Source organism: Nothoprocta perdicaria, unplaced genomic scaffold (assembly GCF_003342845.1).
Source record: "Nothoprocta perdicaria isolate Ctin4 unplaced genomic scaffold, notPer1 scaffold_42, whole genome shotgun sequence".
NCBI classification, from domain to species: domain Eukaryota; kingdom Metazoa; phylum Chordata; class Aves; order Tinamiformes; family Tinamidae; genus Nothoprocta; species Nothoprocta perdicaria.
The window spans coordinates 3081577-3101939 of record NW_020455666.1 but is presented as its reverse complement, the minus strand read 5'-3'; the positions used below and the strand labels follow the sequence as shown (position 1 = coordinate 3101939).

General features: G+C 43.5%; 1 protein-coding gene across 1 annotated transcript in view; it reads left to right on the top strand.

The window, feature by feature from the left end:
* Window positions 1-181: 181 nt before the first annotated feature.
* IQSEC1 (IQ motif and Sec7 domain 1) overlaps window positions 182-20363 on the top strand; it is a 243425-nt gene continuing 223243 nt past the window's right edge. Inside the window, exon 1 of the mRNA XM_026046024.1 lies at window positions 182-567. Within this exon, the coding sequence (XP_025901809.1) occupies window positions 293-567 (275 nt within the window). The 5' untranslated portion in view covers window positions 182-292. The remainder of the gene's footprint in view (window positions 568-20363) is intronic.

Genomic DNA, 20363 nt, shown 5'->3' with positions numbered 1-20363 from the left:
CGACGGCGGCAGCGGCGGCAGCAGCCCCGGCCCCGCAGCCCGCGGCCGCCCTGCCCTCGCTGCGCGGAGCTGAGCGCCTGCAATGGCGGCCCCGGCGAGGAGCCGCTGCGCGCCGCTCCTGCACTCGCCTGCGCGGCCGCGGCTCTAGGAGGGGAAGAGCGGAGCGCGCAGGGGGGCCGGTTTCCGGCGGGTTATTTATTTCTTCCCGCTCGCCTAAGTTCCCAGCGGAGCGGGCTGGACGCCACCTGCGCCCCCCACCTGCCTTTCAGAGGGCGGAAGGTGCGCGGCAGCCATGGAGAGCCCAGCCGAGAACCCCAGCAAGGCGGCCGAGTACCTCAAGGAGCTGAACAAGATTATCGAGACGCAGCAGGAGCTGCTGGAGAAGCAGAAGAGGAGGATAGACGAGCTGGAGCAGCAAGTGGCCAAGTTGTACCACGAAAACGCCTGTCTGCAGGACGAGCATCACCGGCACCTGGCCACATGCAGGCTACAGCAGGGCGGCCCCGCCGCCTTCCCCGGGGCGGCCGCGGTACTGAGCGCCATCCAGGAGAACACCAAACACGAGAAGTAAGCGGTGCCCGGGCTCGCGCGCCCTCGCCAGGAGGGTCCCTGGGGTGGGTTCTCGTGGCGGGTGCCCCTGGGCTCCCAGAGCCGGCCCGCCCGGCGCCCCAGGGAGCAGCGGGGAGGCGACGGGAGCTGCCCGGGCTCGCGGCCGCGCTGCCCCGCGCGGGCACCTCCGCTGCGGCTCCCCAGGGCCTGCGGAGCGCGCCCAGCCCGCGAGCCGGGACCCCGGCGGGGGTTGGCGGCGCGGGCGGGCGCAGATGCTGCCAGGGGGCCGTGCCTGTTCCCTGTCCTGGCATCGGTTTCCTGAGGCCCTAATCTGTAATTAATCGAGTGCTTCGCCGCCGCGTGCGGAAAGCTGCTTAATTGTGTGCGATTCCGAAGTGGGAGGAAGTCAGGAATAGCAGTAAGCGGAGTCGCCGCACTTCCCTTACGCGGCTCCTTTCTACTTACGGGAAAGTGTTTAAGACTTGGTTCTTTGTGCCTGCAGGGGAAAAGCGTGCGTCTTATTAGAGTCTGCTCGATGCTTCTGACACAGCCCCCGGGACTGCTTGTAATCTGCTCCGCGCGGCTCCCAGCGCCGCCTTCCCGCGCCCCGCGGAGCGGCGCTCCGGGACCGCGGCCGCGCCGGGAGCGGAGCCGCGGGAGTGCCTCAGGGCGCTGAGGGCAGCGGGCGGTGGCCGCGGGGTCCCGAGGGCGGCCCCTGCCCCAGCGCTGCCTCGAGTCGCACGGTGCGAAGGGGCGMAGCCCTGCCTCTTCTGCCGTAGAAGGACCGATGCGTTAACGCATGGCCGGGGGGGGGGGGGTCTTTTAGTGTTTCCGGAGTCCATTTTTTATTATTTAATAGAGATCCAATTTGGAAGACTAAAGAGAAGAGTTCAATAGCCAACCCCATGAGCGTATGCTAATGTTTAACAAGCAATCCTCTTATAAGGGCAGGGGGAGAGAGCCGTTTCCAGAAAGTGTGGAATATTTACCTAAATCCTGCCCTGTGCACTCGCATCTAGCACTCAAAGCTCTTGTGGCCATTTTCGTTTGATGCATCAACTTGGCTGTCTTGTCACCTTTACCCTTTGGCAAGTGATGTTACTAAAAATTTTGCGTATGTCTTGACTTCTTTGATAATACTTCAACCAGACCAAGACTCATTTGCAGAGTCTTTTRCTTTTTCTAGGCAAGTAACGTTGAGGACTTGAGGTATTTAAGTCTCTTAAGTGGATTTGATACTGGAATCAGGATTAATCTGGGATATTTCTGGCAGAGTTGTAGTGCCCTGAGGCATAGCTTGCAGGGCTTAGCAGGGGAGCTGGGAGCCAGCAGAGTCTAACCCCAGGCTGGTGTTCCCGGGAGATGGCTACTGTGCTCTCTAGGTGTTTGCAGGGCCCCCTTCCTCTGAGGAGTTCTGCTCCCCTGTCCCTAAGGAGCTGTCCTTTCCTTTTGCTAAGGAGCAAGCATTCCCCCTTCTCCAGGAGAGCTGGTGTCACTGCTTTTCCCCAAGTTGCGCAGGATGGCTGGGGCTACTGTAATCCCAGTTGCTCTGCARGTGGAACAAGCCAGTCCCTCAAATGCCTTGGCCTGGTTAACTGCAAAAGGTGGATGAGGTCCACCTGGGAGCCTAGGAATGACCCATGTTTTAATGTAGTTATCCTTTCTGAATTTCTTCCCACTCACAGAGGAGGTGTCAGCATCCTCAGGACTAAACATCTTAGACACCTTCCTTGTGTCTGAATGGGGATAGGGGSCCTTGTTTGCTGACATTCTGTAGCAATCCAGAGCCTAGTGTAAATAGTGCCTGTTCTGGGTACCTGCTGGCAGGAGGAAGAGTGTGAGGTGGCRTGAACTTCTCATTCCCTCCAACCCTTGGCACCAGCTTTTGTCTTTTCCCTTTCCAGAGGCAACACAGCTGCTTCACTCCGAGCATCAGCACTGGTCACTGCTCTTTCTGATTCCTCAATGCTTCAAAGCTAAAACTGTTATAACCCCTTTTAAAGGAAACTGGGATTCTCTTAATTAAAAATAATTACAGAAATCAGTACTTTAGTCATTGGCAATGCCTGCACTTTGCAATGTCAGTAGTGGTTTTTTTTTTTTTTTTTTTTTGGTGATTGAAGATTTCTCTCCATAGCAGTTTGAGTTTTGTAAAATGGATGGGCATCACTGAGACTGCCGTGTTAAGACCAATGTTTCATACTAGCAGGTAGTGGTTGAGTGAATTTGGATAACTTGTGTGATACAAAGGGAATTAGGGAATGGACAATGGAGATTGTACTTGTGTTCAGTTCTTAGGCTGGGATGAACATTCGGCTGCAACTTTTTTAAACAGTTTGGAAAAGGTGGCCTACCTGCAGAAACTCTTTAGCTTGATCTCTCATGCAGGAACTGTTAATGAGCTCAGATTTCTGTGAGGAAAAAGATCCCCAAAAGTACAAGCACTGTTTTGTGTCCTTGTAAAGATGGACCTTAGAAGTAAGGTTTGTTTTTTTGCGTAGGTTGCTGTTTATAGAGAGAAGAGCAGAGGTGGTTATTGTCTTGCAAGCAAGGCAGTGTACTAAAATAAGGCCGTGCTTTGCTTAATCTTGTAGTAGTTCTCAGACTGTGAATCAACCTTAAAATACTTAAGTGGAGTTGTGAATGATAAGTTGATTGCAAGGCTTTCTGTTAGAAGTAATGGATATATGCATGGTAGAGATATCAGTAGGTATTTAACTAGCTGCAAAAACCTAATTTCTAGTTGATGGATTTCATTTAGCATTTGAGAAAACAACAAAAACTTTTTTAAAGCTAACTCAAACTTAGCTCCTCTGTATAACAAAGACATATTTAGTAAATCCATGTTCAACATCCATCCTCAGTGTAATGAAGGCAAGTTCAACATCGATTTTGGTTATGCATCATTTACTATAAATGTTTGCATTACCTATAAATAAGTTTGCATTAGTGCAAACGCTGTTCCTGGTATTTTGCTTTATTTTTAAATGAATCTTGGGCTGCTCTTGTTCTGTGGGGTGAGTGGCAGTGGGAGTAGTTGTGATCTAGGATGTTATGAAAGCCTCACTGTGTTTAGAAGATGGCCTTAGTCTCAACTGAAGTGCATGTAGTGCAGTTTATTAACTGGAAACTGTCCCTACGGTGCTAGGCACATCCAAAAGCTGCCCCATGGCCCAAGCTCTCCCTCTCCCTCTCCCTCTCCCTCTCCCTCTCCCTCTCCCTCTCCCTCTCCCTCTCCCTCTCCCTCTCCCTCTCCCTCTCCCTCTCCCTCTCCCTCTCCCTCTCCCTCTCCCTCTCCCTCTCCCTCTCCCTCTCCCTCTCCCTCTCCCTCTCCCTCTCCCTCTCCCTCTCCCTCTCCCTCTCCCTCTCCCTCTCCCTCTCCCTCTCCCTCTCCCTCTCCCTCTCCCTTCCTTCCAGGGATGCTCTCTACTGAGGCAGCCTGTTGGTATGATGTAAGTCCTGTTTCATTGCGTCTGCTGTACTTAAACAGAAGCTCATTTTTGTTTGCTTTGGTGAAAGTAGGGGTATGCAGCTTCTGTGAAAGTATATGCGTGTTTGGATTGGGCTTTGCCTGCTCTGCCTTCTTGACAGCAGGCTTGTAGATGAATTGCTTTTGCTGGGCCCTCTCTCTCAATCAACTGAGCAGGAAAGTGTTGATTTTTTGAATGGCCATTCTTACTGGGAGAAGCCTTTAATAGAAATGCAGTTATAACTAAAAGTTGCAGCTCTAACTAATTAGTTTTGCTGGAAAGAGTATCTTTATCAGGGCAAAGCATGGTTTTTGTCCAAAATGGGTACTTGAATACAATGGTAAGTTAGTTACTGTAAGCCCTGCAGTAGTTAGGGATGATGTGATCCTACAGTTGAACAGAACGATAACTTGTATCTTCGAGTAATTGTGAACACTGCTGATTTTGTTTTCAACGTTTAGCTTCGTAGTCATCCCTTTCCAGATGTGTGAAGAAGAGTTCGCTGAAGGGAGCGCAGGAGAGCTTTGCTTTTGAAGCATGTGTTTCAACATCATTAGTGTGATTTGTACATCAGCAGATGAGTGAGCAGCGCTTAAAACAGGCATTTGTTGTTCTGGCATTCTGGCAGCCTGGAGGAAATCAATAGTGTGAAGATGTGTAATAAGACGTGAACTTGGTATCTGAAGTATTTTGGTTCTGTGAAATGTTGGCAAATTCTTGTGCTTAACATCTGCTCACCATTAAGTAAAATGAGAACACAGGAAGACAAATTAATTTGACAGCTGATGGAGGCATATACTAATAAAACAAAACAAAAAAAAACGTGATATATGATACCTAGTATGATATACTAGTATTAACTTTTCTGGAAATGTAAGGAAGGAGACAAAGAGACAGAACGTGGTCCATGAAGAAAGTAGCAAAAAATACATGCAATTTTGTCAGAGAAGAGTAAATGCAGCAGAAAGTACCCCCATGCATAGCTTGACAAGGTTTAAAGAGGGTTTCAGAGCTTGAAGTAAACCTGTTCCATTTCAAGCATAAGGAAATAAAGTACTCAAGGGATCAGGGAACTCTCTAATGAAGCCCCTTGCTCTGCTGACAGATTGTATTGTTGAGCTTCCTAGCTCGATGCTTCCCCATGTCAGGAATTTCAAGAATAAAGTATGTTTTCCTGCTAGTGACTGCTTTGATGTACTGCCACTGAGTTCATTACTGAAACAATTGAAAAGCATTTCCAAAGATTTGCTTGTGCAGTATGYTTAGTGAAGTTCATAGATCAGAAGTCCCTGTGGAGTGAGTGAGAGCTGCTGTAATGGCTGTAGGTCGGAGGCAGGGCAGGCAGGCCTTCGCAGCGGGCCCTGGTGCGGTGCCCACAGTTCTCTAGCCACATGTTGGTTGTTCGCAGTTAGAGATGAAGGGGTGAACAAGAGTCTTGGTCTCCCATTTGTTGTTAGAAGCGTGSCTGGGAGTGCTGTACGTTGGCCTGAGTGCAACAGAGGAGTTAAACCTGAATAACTGTATTCCTAACTTCTCTTGAAGCCTCAGGAAGTTAGAAACTGTGCATTACTGTCATAATAAGCTAGTGGCTTCTGGGTCCATTCTGAAAATTAATGTAATATTCAGTGTCCTCTTTTGTCAACACAGTAAACTTCTGCATCCTTAAATGTGTGTTAAAGGGATGATCCTGAACCACTGTATGGAAATGTGCTGTATGGGTGAGGGACGGAAAAAGTAAACAGTTTTACACAAATGTACTGAGCATGGTGCTTTTAAAGAAGTACTTGGCTTGCTGTTGAGCAAGGGAAACGAAAACTTTATCAGTTTCCACTTAAAATAGTAAACTATGGGGGAAAATTAAGCACAGACTTAGGTGTTTCTGTATCATGGTTATAGTCTCTTTACCTGGGCTATTTGTGTCAAAAGACAAAACTTCATCAGTCCTTAGGGAAGGGGTTTTCTCTCAGAAAATACGCTTTCAGGTTTTTGAAACCTGAAGCAAAATACATTATGCCTAAAGGGACATGTCTGCAGGGAGAGCTTTTTAATAGCAGATGGTAAAAGCCATAAGATAAAAAAGTCATAGTGCTTTCTTGTAGCATACTGCTAGGAGAAGTAAATTTATTAGAATTGGTAAGGGATTAAATGCCTCTTGCAAGTAGTATCTCTAAAAGGTAGTTTTACTGGGTGTAAAAATGAACTTAGGTTGTTGTGAGCTGGTCAAATGACGTTAGACTGAGACTTTGGTGACAGATGCAGCGGTGTATGTTAGAGTGGTCCGAGATGCTCGGTACATGTGTGCGTCCAGGTCTTTTATCCATGTCTCTATTCTGACACTGCTCCAATTATGTGGCCTCTGGAAGAGTGCAGCTATGCAGACCTGCAAAACCACACAGTGTAACAAATATCTCCTGAGTTCTAGGAATTACGACCCTAACATGCAAGTAGATGCCTGAAGGGAGGCAGCCGATATCAAAGAAGAGTTAAATATCTGCCTTCAGTACCTGTGTCTCCATGAGGGCTCCTGCCTTGCAATTATAGGTGGCAAGGAGGTCATCTCATGCTATTCACCCTACTCTGGGGTGTGTGGGAAGCCTCTTAGGTAAGTGGATTTTACAGCCAGAAGCACTTCCTGGTATACATCCCACACTTATGTTATTCTAATTTGATCCTATTATTCCTACTCATGCCTGCTTTATTATGCAAATTCCTCCTTTTTGATGTTTTGTGGTCTGTAGATACTTTTAGACTATTTTTGCCAGTGTTCCTGTTTTTCATCTTAGTGGGTCTAAGAATGAGGTTGTGGTAATTTCATTTCACTTGCTTAACTGTCCAGTTTTCTCTGCACAACTTGAATTAGCGATTTGGACATCCTGAGCAGGCTTTGTTGCACATCACCTCCTTACATCATGTTACACCATTGCATTCTATCTGGATTTGTGTATATGGTAGTTACGCCTGATGTGGCTGCTTTTTTTCTACCTCATTTATTGGGGTCCTCTGGAGATTCTCACCAGCATTTCTCTGAAATGCTGATTCTCAGATGCTGGATTAAAGACAGTGGAAGCACTGTGGGATTGCACTAGTTAGAGATGTGGTTGAGGGTTGTTTTGTGATCATTTCCATGGTACTGTGATTAAGGAGTAAGCAATGTTCCTGGTGACCTGCTGTTTGCCCTTGACAAAGCCAGCATGGAGATAACAATTTTTGTTTTGTAGAAGGACAAGTCAATGTTCAGGTTTACAGTCGTCTCTAATAGCCTGCTTAGAGCCTTAGGCAGACGACTGTTACTCGGTGACAATCTCATATTGCACTTGAGACAAACATGAAGCATTTTTCTTTCAGTCTTGAGTTCCTTCATGGCTGTATTTCAAGCTGCTTCTTGCTGATCTTATTTGTATAGTTTGTTGTAAAGAAAATCTAATATAGCTGCAAAGCAGGCAAAGTATTTCACCAGGGTAAATGCTGCAAAACTGAACAGTTTTCACAAGGGAATTTGGAAAAAACATGAGTCTTCTGGCCTTACCGCTGCTGGGTCCCTATGTGTCCTGTTGCATTTAGGAAGCACTGGAGTCCTGGCCGGGATCTCTTGCCTCAGTGCAACCCTGGGAAGAGCCGACGGGTCGGGGTCGCAGCGGTCCGTACTCCCTCTGCTGGCTCCCTGCTTATAGCTCACCCACATATATTTTCTGTAGGAATCCGGTGTAGAGTCTAGCTTTGAACTGCAAAATTTATACTCTTGTGCAGATGTCAACTTCTCTTTCAGTTCTATTCTAAAATGTGCCTAGAGAAGGAATTAATTTTCTGTGTAGTGTATGCATAGGTGGAGTCTCTCTCTTCTCATAAAGAAGAGAGACTGCGACCCTATAACAGTTGATTGGAATCTAATACATGTTATCTGCATGCCAGTAGGATTTCCAAGTAGATTTTCCTCACCAACATGAGTAAGAGACAGACCTACATCTAGCACATTATGTAACTGAACCACAATAACTCAGATTTTGTCAGCAGAAAGAGTAGTTTGGTTCTGAATAATTGGACAAATATAGCAGGGGAAGGAGGGTGAAGAAACAGTCCTCCTTTCCATTTTAAAAATCTAAGACAAGGTGAGGAGAAGATATTTGTCAGGGTTCCTGGGTCTTGGTTGGATTTCTAGTAACTGAAAACATCTGCTGGTTGTTTTGACCACTCACAGATGGGAGTTTTTAATAATACTTTCTGGGTAGTGGAACATGCAGCTATAGAATGAGCAGACTACAAGTTTTATTAACAAGCCAAGCATGCCAGACAGGAAGCACAATTTCCCCGGCTGTGGGGAAAGGCTGTATGCATCTCCAGAAATTAATTTTCTGGAGAAACTTGCCATGCTTTCTTAGCTTTCTTAAACTCATAGGACTTATTTTAGGGTCCATCTGCTATCTTGGCCTCAAAAGACAATTTTGCTTGGGCTTTTCTCCATTTTTTATTTTTTATTTTATTTTATTTTTCTTTTTATGCAGATATGAATTGTTTTGGTTTATTTTTAAACTTAATACCAGCAACTCTCTGATGTTGCCCAGAGAGCTGGGGATATTTTTACTTGGATGTGACCAATAACCAAATGTTAAACATCAAAGTACTGGAGAGTTCCTGAGGATAAAATAGGATTATAAACATCAAAAGGTAACTACAGAGCAGAAACCTATTAACAATTAATTGTAATTTCAGTGTACAGTAGTTGCCTTTGGATTTGCTCCTTTGGTAGCTCAGAGTAAAAGTCCTCCCCAAAGCTGCTGGGGGATCATCTCAGGCCCTTCGGACAGCACATGGTTCTCTGCAGTGCAGACTGCAGAGCAGTAATACAGCACTGCAGGAAGAAGGCAGACTGAAGAATATAGCACTGCTTATTTGACTTGTTTTGATATTGAGGAAAAAAAAATCCCCATTTCCCACAATAAAAAATCCTGTGGATAGTAAATCATGCTTCATAAGACCTTTGTTCTCTTTATTTGTTAGTATTCCTTTGAAAAGGAAGGGGAGGGAGGGGGCAGTGCAAGGAGTTTGGTGCCAGTAGAGTTGATACCATATTCTACCCTACTTGAGCAAACAGATACCCTTTTATAATTCCCTACCCAACAAAGTTTTCTGTAGTAGACAGGTGTATTAAATATCTTCTGTTTTTCTTCTATTTGTATTATATTTTTAATTCTTTGCTTACCCTTTTCCCTTCTTTAAAGAGAGATCATTACTGATTCTTAGTCTCTATATAGACTCTCTGCTTGTGCAGGAAGAACTTCATTCAATGAAACTTGTGGGTACCTTAGAAGTTGTTGAGAAGTAAGTCTTAATCCTTTACTGCATTGTAGAATGAACCTAAAATGTATCTGTATTCAAATTCATGATGTTTCTCTCTTTGCAGAAAAAGTCATTTCTATCTTATCTCACTTAGGATGAGAAGCAGCTTGACTTGATCAACAGTGATCCTATAGCTGTTGCTATGTATAGTAACTGTAAAGGGTGGTGAAAGACTTTGAAGTTTGCTTTTTAACATGATAATTTTGTCCTCTTGAAAATATATTATTTTTACAGCCTTACAAATAAGAGTGTGGCACAGTTAAGATGGTAGAAATGAGGCACTGTGAGCTCCTATGGTGAGTTTTTTTTTTTCTGGATAGATTTTCCTTTAATGTAATACCTGCAGTCTATCTGAGTACTCAATCTCTCTTGCTCTTTAGTCATTTCTTCAGTGGTTATTTGACTAATTTAGAGATGAAATGTCCTAATACAGTTGACCTTATATAGTAGCCTTATGTAGTAGCCAGATCCTTATTCAGAGTGATTTAGTAGCCTTTATTGCTGATGAACAAGTCATTTAAGTTTTTAAGGACCATGTTTATTTACTACTTCAGTTCTCAATAGAAGTGGGTGATTGAATACCCAAAGGTAGCACCCAACAGACTTATGTGGTTTACTGCACTCAGGATTGTAGCCTCTTTACCAGCATTTTGTGCTTCGAAGATCCAAGTGTGGAGTGATCCTGGATTACATCATAAATGTCGATAAATTTAGCTGGGAGGCTCTTGACACTTCTTCAGATGGGAGCTTTGCCATTCACATGTCAGGATTGCTGGCAAAAATGAAGTTTCATAAAAGTAGCTGCAGAAAGCCTCGATATATAATGCTAATGCCTTTCCTGAAGCCATCTGGTGTTGGATCTTTAGCACTAATGAAAATCTGGCTCCTCGTTTAAGAAAGGAAAGAAAATCCTTCCAGAACAGTCAGCCTAGAAAATGAAACTATCCCCACCTCCTCTCTGCCAAGGAACCGAGCAACAGACGTGGAGAATGCCAAAAAAAGATGTCTGACTAAATGTCTTGCTTAGAAAATATGCACTGATATGCTTAACCCAAGGACAGAAACTTCTACTGTGTCAATGCTGAAAAGTAGGTTTCAAGATGAGGATTTGAAGATCGAAAGATTTGTCGACAAGTTATTTAAAGAGCAGACTGCAGATCTGTATAGTTGAGAGCTGCTCCTCTTCCATGTTTTGTTCTTTCCTCGGCAAAGCTGACGGTGTTGAAAACCTTGCTGAGTTAAAGGATGGATGGAGCAGCTTGTCTAAAAATTTCTTTTCCRGATAGGTGCAATAGCAAACTCTGCAGTGAGTGCTCTTCTGCCCTTAGTGCGCATCTTATGTGAGTATAATGTGAATCAAGAGTCTAGAGCTCAATACTTAAAATTAAAAAGCAATTTAGTAATGACAGTGAATTGAAAGGCAGACGTGGTTAGAGTAAAGGTTACTTTCCCAAATGAATTGGGGATTGTATGCTTAGAAAAAGAAGACTAGAATTTGTGATGCTAAAATAACAGGAGACAGTCTTGAAAAGCAAGGAGCAGCCTGCGTAAGAACCTATTTTCATTACTAACCTTCACTGATGGGGAAAATAGACACAATAGGAGTGTAGAATAAGTGTAAGCACTGAGATGCAAAATGCCTCGGTCTGTGCTCTTTGTAACGCTGAGCAGGGTTCTCCGGCCTGAGGCAGCACTGGGTTCTGGTCGCCCAACTCCGGGCTCCCAAAAGAGGCTGCACTTGTGTGAACCTGTGCAGAGGGAGACTGAAAGGTTCTTGAACAGTAGCTGAGTTCAGCTGGTTATGAACGTTTGGTGGAAGTTTACAAGGTGAAATCTCTTTTGCAGTTCAAAATAAAGGAAAAATTTGTAATTTAGCCAACACTAATGGCTTTTTATATATGTTGAAATATATACCCTTAGTTTAGAGTTATGTTAAGTTTGATAATTTCCTGATGAGCTGAGAGCCAGGCATATGTTATATTTAAGAATCCTGAAAGTTTCCTTGGAGAATAGGCATGTACAGATGTGCAGAAGAAGAACTAAATGGTTGAGTAGAGGCAAGCATGGATTTGGAACTTTGTCTWAAAAGTGGAGAGCATGAGTGCTAGTTTCATCTTCGTGCCCATTGCCGCTTCTAGGATAGTAGCCTTCTACCTGCCTAAGTGCACTTAACACTGTAACACTGGATGAGGATATAAAGATATTAAGCAACTTTGACTTCATCTAACTGATGAACCAGTATCCTTCTGCTCTATTTTCTCTCTGGTACATCATAACTCGGTGCTGAGGGTGAGCAAGCAGCTGTTCTTGTAGCTGCTGTCAAGTGATCATGTTTCTGTTGAAACTGGGGCTCATTTTCATCTCTKTTACTACCCAATAAAGGTACTGGATCAAATCACACCTGTTGTCAAACCAAATAAAGTGAAAACATTCTGGTCCAATTCTTTATATTTCCAGACAATGTTGAATGTGATATGGTGACTTAACTGTAAAATACTATTGTGATTCTTCATCTAATCTTTCCTCTATCTTTTTATGCTGTCATATGTTGATGCATTGTCAGGTTTGGTTGTGCTGTTAAAGGTGTCCGGTAATTATAAAGCCTACTGCCTGGGGGTGGTAGGCTAACAGCATGCAGAGAAATCAGACACAGTAGGAGTAGCTGTAGTCTCTATTTTTAGTACTTTCTAGTAACCTTTTTAATTATTATATTTGTGAATGTCTGATATTTTGCTGCTGTTTTGAAGCATAGCTTTMGTATAGTTGAAGCTTGAAGTTAGCCCAACTTACTGGACTTAGACAATTACTAGTGAAAACGTAGTACCTGAAATGGCTGTATAAGTACTTGTAGAATAAATGCGTATGGCTTCTTCTGTTTGTATATAAATTGGCTTCGTTGTATTGGAAATAGATCTCAGGTTACCTGCTCAGTAGAAATACAGTCTTGCTGCTGTAGTGATGAAGATTCTGTTGTCATCTCCTGTTTTGCTCCAGTAGATTATAAACTCATGCTTTTTTGTGCCTTTTTATAGATAAGCTTCCAATTTCCAGATCGTGTGTTTCAGGGCCTGGCAGTGTAACCTGTCTTGGTAAATCAGCTTAACTGTAGGGTAGCTTGCAGAACATACAATGATAATAGATTTCAAATTTAATAATACTGAATGACACAAAATGCTGGCAAGCTTCTAACCATCACCCCTTGCAAATGGTTTTAGTAGACTTGTAATTGATGTCTAAGGTAATTAGTGTGTACTAGAGTTGGACATAATTTGAATTTGCTGCATAGATCAACAGACTGCTTGAAGCATAAAAATAGTTATTTAGAGGTTCGCAAGCACATTAAGGACACTGGAGCTCTGCAGGAACAAACTAGGAATGTGCAGTTTTGCTTGGAGGGAAATTTTAGGAGTAGTGGCTTGATTTACTTAGAACAATGAAATGTTCCTGTCACTTCGAGGAAGATCTGCAGATGGGCACTAGGGAGAACTGTTAATAATGCAGCAGGCATTTATCTTTGATGTAGCAATATATGCAGCCGTGCTAGAATATTGCCATAGATGCTTAAGAATAATCCAGTATTAATACTTATGCATGAAATGTATTTAGGAAATGACTTTGTCTTTGGAATTGGAATGATGTTGTTTGAATAATTAAATATATAATAAAGTTCATGGATGTCTGAGGKTTGTTCTGCTGTGCTGAAGATGGCTTCAGAGTAAAATGCTCTAAAGGGGGATATGACCTGACAACTGCTTTGCGTTTGTATTAGACCGTGGGCGGCAAAGCTCCTCTTGACTTAAGAGGAGCTGAGAGACTTAGCGGTAAAGGCTGCAGGTCCGCAAGCAGGTGCCTATGAATAAATGCTCCTGTGCAGTGACTCCTGGCASTTGGAGTATTACTCGTATTCAGTTGCTTATAAAATGCAGTTGAAGCTTAGCATTAGGAGGAGCTAAGCCTTGCGAATGCCTCAGCATGTGTGGACTGGAAGCACACGTGCACTTAATGAAGTCAGTTGGTGCCTGCAGGGAGTGGTGCTCTGGGGCTGCTGTTCAGGGAGGATGCCCCTTTCCTAGGGGGCAGGCAAGGCCAGTGCAGGGCTGCAGTGCCCAGCGCGCTGCAGCCTGGCATGCCACAGCAGCCCAGGCCCGGAGCGCTTCCGAGCCCCGCACTCTGCTCCAGGCAAACCTCTGCACAGCCTCTGCCTGCAGCTCTGGAGCCAGGCTGGGGCTGGGAGGAAGTCCCGGCCAGCTGGCGGGAGGAGAGGCTGGCAGTTGGACTAAGAGCTTTAGCATAATTGCGCAGGGAGCGATCAGGAGAAGCTCGCGCTGGTTTTTGCTAGCTGTGCTTGTCATCTCCATACACCATTCAGTCGAAAGAATCTGGAATATAGTCACGTAGGAAGCCAGAGAAGTCGGTGTTGGCAGCTTCCCCAGTGCAGCAAGTGTGGAAGCGCCACTGAGGCTGCGGGTGCCGCAGGAGGAGGGCCCAGCCACGCGGGTGCCTGTGGCCTGCAGCCTGTCCCACKTCCCTTCTGTAGCGGGTGTGGGACCTCCCACCTGCTCTTCCCGTTCTGAATCTGAGGATTCCAGCATTGGCTTTTGAGCTGGGGATAGTTCTCAGCTGTCCTTTTGAGGGGGTTTTGCTATGGCACGTCTTAACATTCCTTGCTTTTGGGAAGCCTTGCTTGTCTCCTGGTAAAGTGCTAGAAATCGTGGACTGGCCCACACTTTTACTTGCGAAGGGGAGTATTTTGTTTGAAGCCTTTGCCAAAAGCCTGATGTTTTGAGAGCAGGGATGTAAGAAAGGGGCTCAGTGTAATAAATTTGTGAGAAAGGAACTGAATTCCTCACTGCAAACTTCAGTTTTAAACACATAATGCTTTGTTCCGCATAAGCTTTGTGGTCACTTTTTATCTTTAAATGCATGAGTATAGCAAGCAATGGTGGTGTTGACAACTGAAATATAAATAAGCTTTTAAAGTGAAAGCTCTGATTTTTTTTTTCCTCTGGTGGAACTTTTTAAAATAACCTATTATACTGTATTAGATGCAAAATCTTAATTTGTACCCTTTTCCCCTCTCTCTTCCTAAACTCCCTCTCACTCTTTCYTCCCATCCTGGTGATAAAGTACTCACTAAAACCTAAAAGGCTTGGAGCAGACCCAGGGTGCCCTTCAGGGATCTCCAAGCAGTTTATTATAAACTCTCCTTGTCCGGCTGCATCGTGCAAAGGCTCCTGCGGCTGCAGCATAACGAGCTCCTTGGGTTGTGTCCTTGAGCAGTGTGACCCACTTGTACCCTTCTTATTTACACTAGCAGCAAGACTTGGGGCACCTGTGCAAAGTTATTTGAAATCACTTTGCTTAAATTGGAGTAAAGAGTTTTAGCAGGTGAGCATAATTAAATTGATAAAAATTGTCACTTTCAAGCTTGCGGGTGAGCTGCATATTACCTTCTGGATTGTGCTCATGAGAAATGACTTGCGGTGTCTGTGAACACAACCTGCCAAAAGTCTAGCAAATAGCTGCAGGTGAATCTTGGAAGGCAGCAGTGGAGTATCTCAATGCCAGCACCATCACTGGGGCTCTCTTGCTACTGCAGAATCCATAAACTTGTGAGGTAGAACTACCTTTTGCAAGTCATGTGCTATAATCTGCTCTTTTCCATACTTTAATAAAGCAAACCCAAACTGAAACAAGTTTTACTTAAAATATCCAAAGTCATATGTAGAATTCCTTTATTGGTATTAGCAAGCATTGCTTACAAAACTACCAATGACATCCTTGTAGGGTTTGTTCATCTGTTTCATACTAAATAGTGGTATTTATGAATAGGTAAAAGTTTGTTACATGAAGTAGAATTAAGTTAATATGGATTGCTAAGCTGAAGCAGGAGAGGGAGGAAAACATAATTTTCTGCTTAAAATTACTGTTTYATTTTCCATATTCCTTGAATAATTTTAGGTTAACTTATTCTATAAACCAGCACTTCATTATTAACCTGAAGAAGAAGTGGACAGCACTGCTTGTTCTTGGATGCACAAGTGCAAAACTGAAGCTTCATATTGGTTTTTGTCTGATTTGTTGCATCCATAAATAGAGATTTTGATTGTGGGAAAGTTTTGCACGCCTGAAAAAAGTCATTTTTCATGTCTTTGGTGCGTAAGAACAACTGGAGCTAAAGTTTGCTTCCTTTGGCAGCTGGTGGCAGCTCACTACTACGTTCGCTCTAGATGAAGCACAAGAGTTTTTTGCTCTTCCTATAATTTCTTTTAAGTCTTACCTGCATCTTGAGCAGTATATAGTGTTTTTGGGCCACTGCTAAAAGTGGCCATTTGCTATCTCCTGATACTAGTTGTCCAGATAATCTTGTTTGGCACATAAATATCACTGTCAAGCCAAAGGATATGCGACTGTAATGCAGCGTGCTTTATTGAAAGCGAAATTTCTGCAAGAAAAATGGCAAGAGTTGTATTACATAAGCTGACCACCTTGAATTGACATCTCTTCCCTTGGGGAAGCAGTAGTCTCCCTGTGAGCAACCACTTGTCCACATTAATACCCGGGTAGACATACAAGCAGGTAAGCAGTCCCATTTGTTAAAAATGTTTGATTTTTTTTCCTAATGCCTAGACAGACTGTTGGCTGTAGCAGGCTGGCTGGGCTGCCTGGGCTGAGGCTGAAAGGGTGTATCACTGTTACAGCAGCTCAGGGCTGGATTAACTTCAAACTTCTAAAAATAGCTGCACAGCCATCAAAAGCAAAAATGCTTTTTTCTCTAGTGAATCATGTATTCTGAGGGGAGGGCACATGAAAATTAATCTGTAGTGCCTTCTTGTGATCTGGCAGGGAACACACTGAACGGGAGAACACAGTGCTGTCGTACAGCTTAAAATGGTAAAAATTCTGCAGCAGTATTACAAAATAATATATAACAAACAAATTTTAAATTTGATTATATTAAAATGAAATTGTACAAGAAATTCTTCTGCCCCTAAATACTTTTTTCAGGCTCCTAAAGCTGCAGTTATGAGACTGTTATGTCCCAGTGTAAGTATCATAATTTGGATGCCTATGAATAGGTTTAATTCGTCCTTTTTCTCCTGTTGTTCTGTTGTGCTTCAGCACCTTCGGCTAGCACCTCCTGGACGGGTGCTTGTTCAAGCGGTCGCTGGTGCTGCCTGGGGGAAGCTGGGYAAGGCTACACTCATCAGCCTGCCCCACATCTCCCCTCACCAAGGTGCGGTAGGAAGGGCAACTTCGTTAACTTGCAGCTTGCTACCTCTTTATCTTATCCCTTTTATGTTTCCAGAGAGCTAGAGCAAGTCGAACTTGCCTTTTTTTCAGCATCATCCCGACTTTTCAGCAGTACCCCTCCTGCTGATGATTATTTATGGAATACAACCAGGTTCTTTCTAAGCAATGTCACCCCTTTTGCCATAAGGATAACAAGGGAATGTAAAAAGTTCTCATCGTGCTCTACTCTTATCCAAAGGGGTTTTAAAACTTCACATTATATACCGTGATAGTCTGCAATGCAACAGCAGCTAGTAAGCTATTCTTTATTTCTCTGCAGCGATTTGAAGTGAAAGTCAAAACTCTTAACTAATTGAATTAACTGCTCCATCAAAATACAGACGTGCAGCTGTAGTCTGGATGCTATTACTTCTAGACTCTTTGAAACAGAAGAGAGATGAGGAGCTTTACCCAAGTCTCCGGAGGGGCTGGTGCCACCTCTAATGCTCTGGTGGCTTGAAGGGCCAATTGGCTGCAAGATGAAGAGCTGTAAAATAGATATGCAGGTTGTTCTTGGTGACGTGACGAGCAGCAGAGGTGAGGTGGCTGAGAGCATGCAAAGCACACTGTTAACAGAAAGCAGAGCTAATCTGCCAGCAGAATTACACTCGATTATTTCCATCTCTGTGTAACTTATGTTCTTCTGATATATAGGAGCATGGTTTAAAACACTTCTGTCACACAGTGACACAGTAGTAAGAAAACACGTTGGATTCATGTGCACTGTATGGTCACTATATAGTAAGCTGGAAGAGTTGTTCTTTCTGTGCTGGTTAAGGACCTAATTACTCTGGAGTGATTCCAGCAGTTAAGAGTGAGCAAACAGCAGTGCCATAGTAAAGGAGGAGCTACTCCTCCTGACCATGCATTTTCAGTTAATGATGCTTGCAATAGCTACTGGCCTGTTGGGACAAGTGCTGCTTAGGCACCCTGCTGTCTATGGAAGGAAATAGTTGCCATAAGTCAGAGCAAAATTTAGCTCTTCCTTCAATTAGGTTTTTATAAGTTGGAATGACTGTAAAAATACAGCTTTTACTATGTCRAGTTTCTGTGCTGAAAAATCTCTTTAATAAAGGTATTTCAGATATGGAAGAACTGTTTTGCCATGTTCCTGCTCGACTTAATGCTCATAAATTTTAGCACTACATTTGTTTTTTTCAAAGAATGTTATTGCAAAACTCTATCATTGATCAGGATGAGCATGTGCTGTACCAGCCATGAGCCTGAAACTTGCTTCCCACCCCCCACCCCCCTTTTCTTATTGGTATGTCTAATCTTAAACACCAAATTTGGTTGCCAGCACAGAATGAATGGAATGAAATGAAAGCCTTCTGTTAAGGGTGATGAGAATAGAAGGGGAACTCTTCGAGCCTTTGCATAAATGGATAAGTATCTTAAGCCAATCTAAATTTCATGCTGAATTTTAATCCAGCAAAAACTTCTGTTATAGTCACGAAGCTTGTCTTATTGACTCATTTCAGAGGGTTTGTACTTTTGTTTTTCTTATTCATTGTTCTCTTGTTCCCTTGAAGTTTTCATTCTTACTTRAGACAGATTGCAGACTAAAGTGATTGCTGCTGAAGCCGAAAAGCTTCATGACTTGGAACAAGTTTAGAACAAGAATTTATTTTAATTAGRCAGCCTGCTTTGATGGTTGGAATTCCTTATATCTGTCTGTTTTTAAAAAGGAAGAACACATAGCTTCATACATTAGAAAGACTGATGCAGTTTCTGCTACTCTTTAAAGAGGATGTTTAACTTGCAGCACCTCTTTAAGCGCCATGGGCGGTTGAGTGAATAGCAAAATCCAGGGAACTGTTCTGTCTGCACAGTTCTGGGGAGAGACGTACTGTACGTCTTAAATCACAAACACACTGAAACCGTTGAAGAACTCAGTGTATCAACACTCAGTATGAGCAGCTTATAAACTTCACAATTGCAAAGCTGTGTAAGGACCACTCAGTGCCATGTTCCACTTTCAGAGGATGCTACTGAATCTGTTTTGTTTCATGGTCTTTCTCCTGTGTACTCTCAAGGCTCCTGTTGATAATTTGAGAAAATAGATACAGGATTCTCTCCCTTGCCTATGGCTTTGGAATTTTACCTTCTTCATATCAGAACTGAATGGGAAARGAAAGCCCAATTCTCTTGAAAGCTATAARGGAACTGCTGCTCTGCTGAAGCTGTCCTAGTGCCACTGTGCAGCCCGGTAGTGGTGATGAGACATTGTTTACTTCAGTTCCAGGCTTTCTTTTCTGAGTGGCTGTCAGTATAAGTGCAGTTATTCTCTGTACTGGAATCTTAACTGCTCTCACTTAACTATTCTCTCTCCAGCTATTCCTGAGCATTTTTTTCATAACCATTTTATGGACCTGGTCTCTCCAGGAAGTGATGTGATATGTCACAGAAGTGACAGTGGTCTCTGAAACTTAGTTGTACTGTCAAATAAACTCCATATAACTTCAGCTCATGGTTAACACTGAGCTAACTGATTTTGGCCCCTGGGCTGTGTTTCTATCTAGTTAGGCTTCCTTGTGTTGTACAGGGACAGGGCGTGAGAAGGAAGGTCTTGCAGTTTTTTGAAGGGGTTTTTTTTTTTTTTTTTTTTTTCAGTTAGACCTTTTTATGGGGTAGCAATCTTCTGTTTCAATAACTTAAATCTTAATGGAGCGCAAGAGAAATATTCAGCTGAGGTTAAGCTGCAGCTATGTATCAGTTCTGGCCTGGTGGAATATATAGGACTGGGGAAAGGTAAATGAATCGTGCTGTTTACCTGCATCCTACAGTGCCCTGTTAGTGCCAGAGCAATGGAAGTGGCAACTCTCGGTACCCCTGACTGTTAGCTCTTCCACACTTGGACATGATTGCTTCTGTGTTGAGTCACTGAGAAATTTAAAATTGTTTTTAATTACTGTCAATTGCCTCGATTTCAAAGGTATATTAGATATGCTGAGTGTTGCAAACTTTCTTCTAGAAAGACAAAGAAATGACCTTGGGGAGGCCTGCTGGCAGTGTAAGGTCTCTAAGGAGCAGAGCGGGGCGCCACGAAGCTTGGTGTGGTAGGAGGTGCYTTCCCTTGGAGCCGAGTAATTTTTTTTGTTTTTAGGATCTCTTTTTTCCTCTTGAAATATCAAATACATGCTGGCCTTTTTTTATCCAAGTTACGCAACTTAAATCAACACATTTCAAAAACAGTGAGTTTAGCAGTCTCGAGATTTACATTTTCAGTGTAGTTCACTGAAAAGTGAGTAAAATGTAGTTCATCAAGCTGGAGCTAGATGATATGGCGGGTGWTCAGAGCTACTTTAAAAATAACTTAGCTGGTAGAAGTGGCTTTAGGTAACASAGGACTTGACAAGCTTTGAATCTCAGCTGAGTACTTATCCCGGTGCTGAACCTACGCATTTCTTGGCAAGCGAAGGGTGCCTGAGGTCAATGCTCCAGGTGAAATCCTCAGCCTTACACAAGGCTTCCTTAAGTGCTCTCTCCTCTTCGTTCCCAAGTGTGTGCGTTACTAATGTATATGTGCATACCATTAAGAGGAGCAKCTTCTGTTCAGAGACATGTGATAATAAAGCAAAAGCAGTAACTTTGGAGGGAGGGAGCTAGGGAAAGATATGATGTGCAAAGCTCTTAATGAAACGTTTCATGGTTAAAAAGACATGTAAAAACCGACAGGAAGAAGAAGGGCCTGTGTTTTAACTGCAGCCATAGCTT